The sequence below is a fragment of the Prenolepis imparis genome, unplaced genomic scaffold (genome assembly GCF_030444845.1).
Source record: "Prenolepis imparis isolate NDT839.2.m4 unplaced genomic scaffold, iyPreImpa1.0 SCAF_3, whole genome shotgun sequence".
NCBI classification, from domain to species: domain Eukaryota; kingdom Metazoa; phylum Arthropoda; class Insecta; order Hymenoptera; family Formicidae; genus Prenolepis; species Prenolepis imparis.
The window spans coordinates 3,462,583-3,474,961 of record NW_028141161.1 but is presented as its reverse complement, the minus strand read 5'-3'; the positions used below and the strand labels follow the sequence as shown (position 1 = coordinate 3,474,961).

Genomic DNA, 12,379 nt, shown 5'->3' with positions numbered 1-12,379 from the left:
CTTTCTTAATATTATTTTATCATTTAATTTTAATTCTTCCTTAATGTTGTTTTAACATTCAGTTATAATTCTTTCCTAATATTGTTAAAGGATTTTGCGTACAGATTAATTTGCACCACACATATGCATAGAGAGAAATCGATCAAATACATATCTAATAGCAAATTCAGTCATATAAAATTTGAAAGACAAATACAGGGTGATTCGAAACAACCGTTTGTCCTTAAAATGTCGTATTCCTGAATAAATTCTGAGACGATTTTTCCTTTGCCAAAATTTTATCCGAAGCTTAGTTTTCAAATTATAAAAGGAAAAATTTAGCGAATTACGGCACGGGTACGGCCGGTAGGCAAGAGCGGCGCAACTCATCCGACGCGGGCGATTACGCGAGGCATTCGTTGCGATCAGCTGTTATCTACACGTGATGTGTGTGTGTGTGTGTGTATGTGTGTGTGTACATACACCCTCTTTCTCTCTATCTCTCTCTCTCTTACTTATTCTTACCTTATAGAGATGTCTTCTGATGAATAATTGTACGACTGGAATGGATCACAACGTTGACGTTGACACAGACGTTGACACACCGTGACACACCGAATAATAAACGATTCTTTTTTTATAAATTGTATTATCGACACTTTGATGAATACACTCACGCAATCAGAGAGAATTTTCTCTTAGAATTTACCCTGAGAATCATGATAATCATGGGACAATATGGAAAGAATTTTTTGAAAATTTTTCTGATTAATATTTATCACATTAAAAATAATAATATCTATCATAATAAAATTTAAAATATGTTTGATTAATTTTACTATGCAGTTTAGTAATCCAAGTGGTTGGAAGGACACTGCCAGTCTCGTTTTGTCTCTGAGTTCTTCGTATGACGGGAGCAGATGGATGATTGATTGCATTATCGATCTGCATCTTATATTTATACGATCCGCGGGAGGCCGCTGTAGCGGGTGTCGCGTGCCGCTATTCGACGCGGAAGGCGTGGAGGGGGAAATCGCGACACCCCGCGGATTGTATAAATAAAATGAAGATTGATAATGCAATCAATAATCTTTCGATTATTACAAGCGTTAAGAGGACGATATGGCAGCGTACACAAACGAAGAATACTATGCTAATGGCACTTGGCGAGTGTCACGGGCAGTATCACGTAGCTGCAAGACGATACGCCGAATTATATCCAAATCGAGCAAGACATCCGTCAGCTCCTGTCATACTATGAGCAGCTCAGAGACTATACGAGACTGGCAGTGTCCTTCTGAATAAACACGAAACAGGAAGAAATCGTGATGCAAGAAATTTGCGAAACACGGAGCAAATTGTACGTGCTTTCGAGCAAAATCCGGAAACAAGTATTCGGGTGGTTGCTCGAGAACACAACTTATTGTACTCAACAGTACAAAGAACGCTTAAAGAAGAAAAGTTGCACGCATTTCATTATATACGCGTGTAACATTTACGAGCAGAAGATTATCAGGCAAGCCGAACATTTTGCGAAAATTTTCTGAGAAAAGTGGATCGAGATCCCAGATTTTCTTCCCGTGTGATATTCAGTGATGAATCATTATTCACACAAGAAGGGATTTTTAACTCGCACAATATGCATTATTGGAGCGAAGAAAATCCCAGAGTAACACGGCTCAAAAATTTCCAAGTACGTTGGAAAATAAATATCTGGGCTGGAATAATGGATACCCAAATACTTGGGCCCGTACTAAACTGCATAGTAAAATTAATCAAACATATTTTATATTTTATTATGATAGATATTATTATTTTTAATGTGATAAATATTAATCAGAGAAATTTTCAAAAAATTCTTTCCATACCATATTGTCCCATGATTATCATGATTCTCAGGGTAAATTCTAAGAGAAAATTCTCTCTGATTGCGTGAGTGTATTCGTCAAAATGTCGATAATACAATTTATAAAAAAAGAATCGTTTATTATTCGGTGTGTCACGGTGTGTCAACGTCTGTGTCAACGTCAACGTTGTGATCCATTCCAGTCGTACAATTATTCATCAGAAGACATCTCTATGAGGTAAGAATAAGTAAGAGAGAGAGAGATAGAGAGAAAGAGGGTGTATGTACACACACACACACACACACATCGCGTGTAGATAACAGCTGATCGCAACGAGCGCCTCGCGTAATCGCCCGCGTCGGATGAGTTGCGCCGCTCCTGCCTACCGGCCGTACCCGTGCCGTAATTCGCTAACTATTTCCTTTTATAACTTAAAAACTAAGCTTCGGATAAAATTTTGGCAAAGGAAAAATCGTCTCAGAATTCATTCAGGAATACGACATTTTAAAGACAAACGGTTGTTTCGAATCACCCTGTATAGACTCTAGGTGTGATTTCTTCGGCTCTTACGATTCCTATACTATTTAGGTTTGTAACGGCCCGTACTATCGTTTCGCTGCGCGGTTGTAACCGGATCTTATCGTACGGTTGTAGGTTTAACACGGCGTCTCCTATGGTGAGTTCCCGTTTCTTAAAATCGCAGTTGGCTCCCTGTTTCCGCAAAAAATCCATCCCGAGAATTCCTTCATATTCCATGGGAAAATCATCTTTGACGACATAAATTGTATGTTTTATTTTCCTCTTGTCTAAGTTGATTGTTGCATGTATTTTTCCTACTCTGTGCTTTATGTCCTGTTATGCCAATGAGTGTAATTTTTTCTCTATATACTAGTGTATCGTCTTTTAAATGTTTAACTTTTATCAACGTTATTATGGCCCCTGAGTCGAACAGCATTTTAACTGTGCCATTCTGGGCTTCGCGCATCGGCAGTGTAATTAGATTTAGCCCCGCGCTCTCTTGTTGTGTTCGTCGTACGTACGATACTCTAAATTCGATCGCGCGCGCCGGAGTCTCCTCTCCCGAGTCTTCCTCATTGCTACTGCTCTCGGTGTCGGATGTATCTTCTCGCGGCCTACTTTTCTTTCGGTCGTCCTTCTCCGACTCTATCTGGGCTATCTTCGCGTTTGTTTTCTTTGTTTTTTCCGCGGTATTTCTTTTCGGTCGCCCGTTTAAAGACCAGTATTTTTCACGGTTGTGTCCGCGTTTTATGCAATGGTCACAGAATTTTTCAATGGCGGTTACGCGGAAGATTTCTCGGGTTTCGGTAGGGCGTATTTGCTGCTATGACAATCACGCCCGTAATGACCTGTTTTGCCGCATTTGTAGCATTGCGTGCTCGTTCGACTTGACTTTGTCGCGGTTGTTGCCCGTTTTTATTTTGCGAGTCATTTGTTGTTCGCGACGTGTTAGGCCCCATAAGCTTTTCTTCCGCGGTTGCGCCTCTTATTGCTTCTTGGAGGGTTGCATATCGTTGTGACCGCACAAGTATTTTCAATTCGTCGCGTAACCCGAATTGGAAATTCAGTAACGCTTGGCTTTGTATGGTCTCTAATATAGCACGCTTATATGTGCTCGAACGGTTTTCTCCCTCAATCATCAAACCATATAGTTTCCTAGCGAGTTTATCGACGCGCTGTCCGAAACTTTGCGCTGATTCGTTAATTTTTGTTTGAGTGAATTGAACTCGATTTGCAAATGCGCTGCACTCCGCTTACTTTGGTAAGGATGTTCGAGTTGGTTCTTTAATTCTTCAAACGTTTGAATATCTCGCGTCTCGAAGTCTTGCATGGCTTTTCCCCGTAATTTCGTAAATAAGATTCTCTGGATTAACGCTTCCTCGTCATCTGGATGAATATTTTTAATCGCGTAAGTACAGGAATTTAAAAATTCTTGTAATCGAGTTCGCGTTGTACCGTTGAATTCCGGTATCATTATTCGCGCTTCTTTTAATGACATGTAGCGTTGTGCGGCATTCCGCCGGTTTCGTACGTTGGGTTCGTCCGTAAGCCATACGAGGCTCGTGTTCTTCGGCCGAATCTCGATCACCATCGCGTTCGCGGGATCTTCTCTGCTTATTGCAGCGCCTATCTGCTCCTTGTTCGCGTGTGTGTCCGCGTAAATTCCGTCGATCTCCTGCGTCTCGATCGCGAGGGTGGTTGCGGTGATCCCGTTGATTATTTCTGTGTCTGCCCACGTCTCGCTCGGGAGTGAGTTCGCGTAAATCTTGCCGACTGTTATATCTCTCTTCCGCATCTTGATTACGGGTGTGTTCACGGATATTTCGCGATGTCTATTTTTATCCCGATTTCGCGCGCGTTCGCGGGAGCTGCGACGACTGTCGTCTGATGTCTCCCCGCGTGACCTCGAATCGCGTATTTTGTTTATTTCCGTCCGCATTTCAATTTGTAGGTTTCGTATGCCTTGTAGCAATTCGCGCATCAAAGGGTTTTCCGTATCCGTATTGTTTTCAGCGGGTGTCCTATGTTCGGCGGGTGTCCTATGTACGTCAACTTCTACGCATTGTGCGTTTTCGTGCGCTATATTTTCGCGTAGGTGACCAATTTCGCGGTCGACAGCACCCTCGGATACGTCAGCTGCACCATTGGGTGGAGTGTGCATTACCGACATTCTGTCTCCGTTAGAATCAAATTCACTACTATCGTACGTAGTTGACCATCCGCTTTTCTGCGACGCGTTGCTAGGGGATCTGCTCACGCGTATTTTAATTTCCTCTTTATTTTTGTTATTACCGTCAGTTCGCGCTTTTAGTATGCTTTCGTCAAAGCTATCGAAGGGGAACTCGCGTTTAACGATGACGTTCGCGGGTAATTCGACTTCGCTTTCGCTTGAATATTCGTTCTCTAATTTTCTTCGAACTCGCTCAAGTCTTTCTACAGTTAACGGTAACGCTTGAATCGCTTGCTTGGCTGAGTTGCTATGTAGCCAAGATTTGTTCGCTATCGGTTTCGGGGGTGTTTTGTTCCCTTCCGACATTCACGCAATATTTTTACAGTAATTATTTTCGGACTTACAGTATTACAGCTAGCATGGTCGTGCGCTGTGCTGCTCGACTGCTGACGCTGCAGGTCATTGCTCGTCGGCGTTGATACGGCTGGCGGTCCGGCGTTGTAAGTTGATACGGCGGGTCGTTGCTCGGTTGCGCAGCGATCTCCTCGGTGTGTCGTAGGTCGCGTTGGTCCTTGGACGGCGGCCTACTCTACTTCTGCTTGACACGTTGTCCGTATGTGATACGTACCGTGGTGCACGTACGGAACGATGCTCTTGGTCCGTCAGCTGTTTTGTTATCTGACGTGCCTGCTTCTACACGTATATATGTATGTTGTAGGTCTTACAATTAGTATGCTGCCTTCTGTGTTGTCCTTGTTCCGTCGATTATTTTCGACGTGCCTGATTTCTAACACTTTTGTATTATTTCAGGTCTTCTGGTTCCGGTTGATCCTGGCGGTCCTTCGGCGCGATTCCACCGCTGCCACCAATATTGTTGTGTGCCTCGTGAAAGGCACAGGGGTCGCGTCGAATTTGGGATGGAAATCCGTGGGCGTCAGGATGGTCCGGTCCGTGGATATATATTTAATGAAGAAACTGTAGATCTTCGTATAAATATAATCGATTTTTATTCAAACTGTCTACACTTTTATTTAACTCTTATTTCAGTTAGAGTACTCGCGCTCGCGTCGTATCCTTGAATGGTGTAGTATTACGGTCGTTCCGTGACGTTCGTATAGTTTAGAACGTTCGGCGGGTCGCGTATGTTATAATCTTAGCGACGGCGTTACACTTAATTCGGTTCTTAATTTGCGACTGCTCGAGCGCGTCTATTGTTCGGTTTTATAGCCGGATTTTGGAGTCTTTTGATCGGAGGGGGTGCCTGGTAACAGGCCCTCTTGGTCAAAGTCCCGGGTGCAAGCGAAGGAAATTCGAAGTCTCCTTCGCTTCGCTTGCATTTTTGCAATTTTTTTAATATTTCGCGCGTGACTCGCTGCGTATGCGGTTTTTTCGTAGCCACGTAGCCGCGTTGACAAGCGGATGTAACTTAAGTAGTTATAGCTATTGAGGGCTATAACACGTTGCTTTCTTCCTTAGAAAATAAGGAAGATGTTTCGTTGCCGTTTTATGGGAGATTTTCCGCGAGGGTACAAAGCTGCCGAACGTCAACGCAAATAGGTAGAGGCCTATTAAATTAAGTTTCGACATGTTCGTCGCAGCGTCGGCCCTAAAATCTTCATTTCTTTTCATAATGTCCTAATGATTTTATGGCCATAAAATGAAAAAAACATAGTTTTAATGGACTCTAGAACGCTCCGTTGACAAGTTTGACGGACATCGGCGCTTGTTCTATACCTTTTTGGGAAAATGTCTAAGATCCCTCATAAAAAAGTCGTAAAGATACCATCTACAAATATTGCACTCTGAAAACTCCCCCTTCTTTATCGAAACATCCCCTCCATCCGCGTGACGTCAGCCCCGCGCCATCGAGATCCCCCCCGCCTCGCATGACGTCAGCCCCCGCGCCACGAGATACCCCCGCGCCCCGCACCCCCCTCGGAGCCCCATGGGTTAGAATTGGCATAGTCCTACTACTCATATTTTATTTCTGTGTTATATTGAGTTGATTTACATTATTATTCTAATAAAGTTCTTACGTTTACTTCGCGAGCTTCTTGATTTCGCGGCGCGAGTGTGAGTGAGCGAAACCCTTAGCGAGCGGTTCGAGATTTCTCGTAAACCACTGAAGGTCGTTACAATATTAATGATATTATAAATTGCTTTGCTTCCGCAATTCAGACATTGCTGCTATTGGACTCCAAAATTAATGTTGGATTATATGATCTATCAATGTAAAAACTTATATGTCAAAAAACTTTTTGTCCAAATATATCAACGTGTCAAAATATTGATAATGTATAGAAAAAACCTCTCGCGTGTTGAAGGTTTTGCGTTCTTCTGCTCTTCTGCAGTAATTCACAATTCTTCAATAATTTTATATTTTGTAGCAAAAGTTTGTTATTTTTCTTCTATTGATAATATCGTACCTTATATTATTCTACCAAATTGATATAATATAATTATTTATAATGTATGTATAATAATTCATATTACCCGCGCGCTATTTCGCCTGGGATTTCCCGAGCGCTATCGGCGGACAGCGTCTCCGCCAATCCCGATCCGTTTCCGCACGCCGCGCGGCGGCGATGCGCAGATCACGCCGTTACCACGATCTTCTTCTCTCCCGACGTCCGACGTGTTAACATCGTCGTCCCTTGCGAGTCCAATTATACGCGCGAAAGTTCGTCATCGTCGCCTGTATATTAATCGTACCGAGTGTTGTATCCTACTGACGTACGAGGCGTCAAATAAACAAATCATAATAAATCAGAAAAAGAAATACGTCTTTTTCGACCACGCCCGATCCCGAGACAACGCCGGAGATTAATCGCGTGGAGGCCACACGGCCACGAGACATTGGTCCTTCGAGCCGGATACAGTGCAGACGTCCAGTTACGCTCGTGAGAAACGACGAGAGCACGGCCACGTGCAAACAACCCAGGCCGGCATACGCATACGACGGCCATTATCCACGAGACCGCACGTCGCCAAGTCGAACGGCAAGCACGCCGCCGACACAACGAGGTACAAGGCCCCGTTGCCGAGAGAGAGAGCTACGCCACCGGAGGCTCGTACGTCCTGCCCAGTCGTGCTAGAAGGACACGAGCCGAGACCGCCATCCTGCCCAGTCGTGCCAGGAGGCCACGAATCGAGCATCGCCCGCCATCCTGCCCAGTCGTGCCAGGAGGACACGAGGCGAGTTTCATCCGCCATCTTGCCCAGTCGTGCAAGGAGGCCACGAGTCGAGCCGTTCCCGCCATCCTGCCCAGTCGTGCCGGAGGGACACGAGCCGAGCGTCGCCGCCGTCCTGCCCAGCCGCGCAGGAGGTCAACGGCCCAAGGTCATCGAGGTTAGACTATCGATATCGCGCATTCTCAGGTATTGTTAGCGGGTACGCCGTATCAATCCGTGCTTTCTCGCGTCCCGCCAATTTCGCGCCGCCGTTTTCAAGATGTCCTCCGAAGGGGATCCGGTCGCGTTAAGGAAACAGCGCGCCATCATTAAAGGATCGTGCACACGTATCAGCACGTATGTCGATAAAATCGGGTCCGTCACACCGTCGGTAACAGCTCAGCTCGCGGAACGCCGGTCGAAACTAGAACAATACTGGTCGGAATACAATGCAGTACAATCGCAATTAGAGATGATCGATGATACCGAGAATAACGATCGCGTGGGTTTCGAGGAAGTTTTTTACAATCTGTCGACTAGAATTCGAGAGTTGCTAGATCCGCCACGCGCCACATCGCGCGACGTCATGACACCCTCGCCGTCGACGTCGAGCGCCTCGGGAATTCAAGAAACCGCTACGCACGTGCGGCTCCCCAAGTTGAGCCTTCCGACGTTCAGTGGAAAGTACGATGGTTTCCTTTCTACGACGCGTTCAACTCGATCATTCATTCTAATGCATCGTTAAACAACGTTCAGAAATTGCAATATTTGCGATCCTCGCTTACCGGGGATGCGAGCGATATTATCGGTTCATTGGAAATATCGGATGTCAATTATCAGATCGCGTGGAATATGCTCAAGGAACGTTATGACAATAAACGAGTCATCGTACATACCCACGTTAAAGCGATAATGGAGTTACCCTCCATGCATAAAGAAAATGTTATCGAGCTGCGACAAATTGCGGATGGCGCGTCCAAACACATACATGCTCTTTGTGCGCTAAATCGTCCGACCGAGCATTGGGATGATTTACTCGTGTACATTTTAAGTTCGAAAGTCGATGCGCTCACATTGCGAGAATGGCAAACGTCATTGACGGGATCCGATATCCCGACCTTCAAAAGGCTAGTTGATTTTATCGCGCATCGATGTCAAGTCCTCGAGGCTACCGGTAAGGCTAATGTTATGTCTACGAAAGGTACAAACGCTCGTGCTCTTGTTAACGGAAAACGCCAGGCTGCGTGTGCCGCGACATTAAAATTCAAATGCAGTTATTGCAAGGGTGATCATTCGATATATCACTGTAAAGAGTTTCTAGACCTTACTATTTCGCGTAGAAACGCCGAAATTCGCAAGTTAAAAATTTGCCTCAACTGTTTACGATCTATGTCGCATACGGCAAATAAATGTACATCAGGCGCGTGCAAGGCATGCAAGGCCAAACACAACACGTTGCTGCACGCGACCGCTTCCAACGAAACGACGGATTCCAATCAAGAAGCGTCTGAAAAATCAAGCTCAACGGCATCAACGACTGCGCTGGTCATGCACCTATCGCGTCCTTTCGACGGCAAATATGCCATGCTTTCAACGGCTGTCGTGCACGTATATGATAACAAGAATTCATTAGTGCCATGCCGCGTATTACTAGATTGCGGCTCACAGGCGAATTTTGTATCAAAGAATTTCCTGTCCATGCTCAGCATCAAGTCACGCTCCGTAAACATATCTATCACCGGCATAAACGGCGCGACTACTAAATCTACGCAAACCGCTCGTTTGAGGATGCAATCACGCACTAACGCATTCTCCTTCGATATAGAATGCATCGTCACTGACCAGGTCACGGATAGACTTCCTTCCTTCACCATCAAGCGAACCGATTTTGATCTTCCACGCAATTTACAGCTTGCCGATCCGCAATTCCATGTGTCCGCTGACGTCGACGCTCTTATCGGCGCAGACCTATTTTGGGACTTGATATGCGTGGGACAGATCAAAGCATCACCGACACACCCGACCTTGCAGAAGACCCGGCTGGGATGGATACTAGCGGGTCGATTGGGTAATCCGCCAAGGCCAGTTCAAGGAATTAAATCCTTCCACGCAACAGCGACCAACACGCAGCTGCACGAGCAGTTAGACAGATTTTGGCGACAAAAGGACGTTCCCAATCAGTCAGTTAACTACACCATCGAAGAGGCACGCTGCGAAAAGCATTGCCTGGAAAACGTATCTCAAGCTCCTGGCAGCAGGTACATAGTAAAACTTCCAGTCAAAGAACAAACCATCGCCAAGCTCGGAGATTCCGAGGGAATCGCGCGGAAGCGACTACAGTCGCTCGAGAGGCGTTTCAAACGCGAGCCAACGTTGAAACCCCTCTACGAACAATTCATCGACGAATACGCCTCACTCGGCCACATGAAGATGATATCTCCGCAACTCAACGAGGGGGAGTCCGTTTATTTACCACATCATTGTGTGTTCAAGACCTCAGAGCAGTTATCGAAACTACGGGTGGTATTTGATGCTTCCTGTAAGACGAGCACAGGAGTGTCTCTAAACGACGCGCTCATGGTGGGGCCTGTCGTTCAGCAGGATTTGATGCTCATTTTAATGCGCTTCCGAACCTTCCGGTACGTTTTCACCGCCGATATAATCAAAATGTACCGGCAAATTCTGGTGGACACTTCGCAGACGTCACTTCAACGAATCCTATGGCGAGGCGACACAGGCTCTGACATCAAGACGTATGAACTGCTCACCGTCACCTACGGTACCGCTTCTGCCTCATACCTGGCAACGAGGTGCCTCAAGCATTTAGCAGAACAACACGAGGCTGAATACTCGATGGGATCGAAGATCATCAAGCGAGACTTCTACGTCGACGATCTGCTGACAGGGGCAGATGCATTCCACGAAGCCAAGCTAATTCGAGAGGAAATAATTCAACTCTTGCGACTTGGAGCTTTCGAGCTCAGCAAGTGGGCTTCAAATTGCCCGGCATTAATAAAGGACAGCGCGAATCAAGGTCAAAGGCCGGTCACAATCAGCAATGACGCAACCTCTCGCATCTTAGGAATGAAATGGGATCAAATCGAGGATACTTTCCTAATTTCACATGACATTTGCGAAGATTGCGACATTATATCCAAACGCACGATATTGTCCGGGGTCGCTAGGCTATTCGACCCTCTCGGACTCCTCGGTCCTATCATCGTCACCGCGAAACTCATCCTGCAAGAACTGTGGCAAGCAGGAAGCCATTGGGATGAATCTGTTCCGCAAGACATCCACACGCGTTGGTCAAAATTTGAACAACAGTTAGCCGAGCTAAAACAATTGCAAGTACCACGGTGCGTGAAATTCGCCACGAATCCACAACACGTGGAAATACACGGGTTCGCCGACGCCAGCCAGCAAGCATACGGAGCCTTTCTGTACGTACGAACAAAACTCGGCGAGAATCAATATCGCACCGAACTGTTATGTTCAAAATCTCGCGTTGCACCGTTGAAAGCGATATCATTACCGAGGTTAGAATTATCTGCGGCGCTGTTGTTATCGCGTTTACTAGAAAAGGTTCGCGCATCATTTAATCTGTCTAATATGGAAATCTTTCTGTGGTCAGACTCCACGATCACACTAAATTGGATAAGCTCGTCTTCCAGGAGGTGGGAGGTATTTGTGGCCAACCGGATAGGAGAGATACAACGCTTAACCGAAATCAAGGATTGGCGGCACATTGCCTCAGCGGATAACCCTGCCGACATCTTGTCGCGCGGACACTACCCACACGAGCTGGTAGACGCAAGCTTGTGGTGGCACGGCCCCACATTTCTACAATTCCACAAAGATCGCTGGCCAAGTGGAGACTTCACCCGTCTAGGGGGCGAGGTCCCTGAAGAGCGAAGAACAGCAGCGATCGTCCTCATGTCCGACTGTTCTATCATCAACGAGTTATTAGAAAGACATTCCAGCCTGAGCAAGGTATGCCGCATCATAGCGTATTGTCTCCGATTACGCAGGATACATCAACCGAGTGCACCGACAGAATTCGTCTCACACAGCGAGATATCCTACGCCCTCGAGGTCGCGTGTAGAACGGTGCAGAAGGTCGCATTCCCTAACGAATACAAACAATTAAACAAGGATAGAGCCATCGGCGTTTCTAGTAAATTACTTTCTCTATCTCCTTTCATAGACAAGAAAGGACTACTGCGTGTAGGGGGTAGATTAAAAAATTCCAGTTTGCAATTCGACGCGTGTCATCCTATACTGCTACCGCGTGAGCATGAATTAACAAAACGCATAATAAAACAGGAGCACGTGCGCAACTTACACGCAGGAACACAGGCCACTATGGCCGCCGTCAGACAGCGGTTTTGGTCCTATCTCTTCGTTCCGCCGCGCGAAAAATTGTCCGAGATTGTGTAACATGTTTTAAGGCCAAGCCGATCCATTCGGAAGCTTTGATGGGTTCATTACCTACTAGCCGCGTTACCGTTTCAAAGCCATTCTCGCACTGTGGCGTAGACGCCGGCCCGATAGTTTTAAGAGAGGGCAAGCGACGCAATGTCCGCAACCATAAAGCGTATATTTCTATCTTTGTACGTTTCGCGACGAAAGGCGTTCATATCGAGTTAGTAAAGATTTAACTTCCGAGAGTTTTATTGCGGCGTTGCGGCGT

General features: G+C 46.0%; 1 protein-coding gene across 1 annotated transcript; it reads left to right on the top strand.

Moving 5' to 3' along the window:
• Window positions 1–7,966: 7,966 nt before the first annotated feature.
• On the top strand, window positions 7,967–12,126 carry LOC145934268 (uncharacterized). Its single transcript, XM_083034631.1, has 2 exons — window positions 7,967–8,329; window positions 8,443–12,126. Exons 1-2 carry the CDS (start codon window positions 7,967–7,969, stop codon window positions 12,124–12,126), a joined length of 4,047 nt encoding a protein of 1,348 aa, XP_082890757.1.
• Window positions 12,127–12,379: the final 253 nt, after the last annotated feature.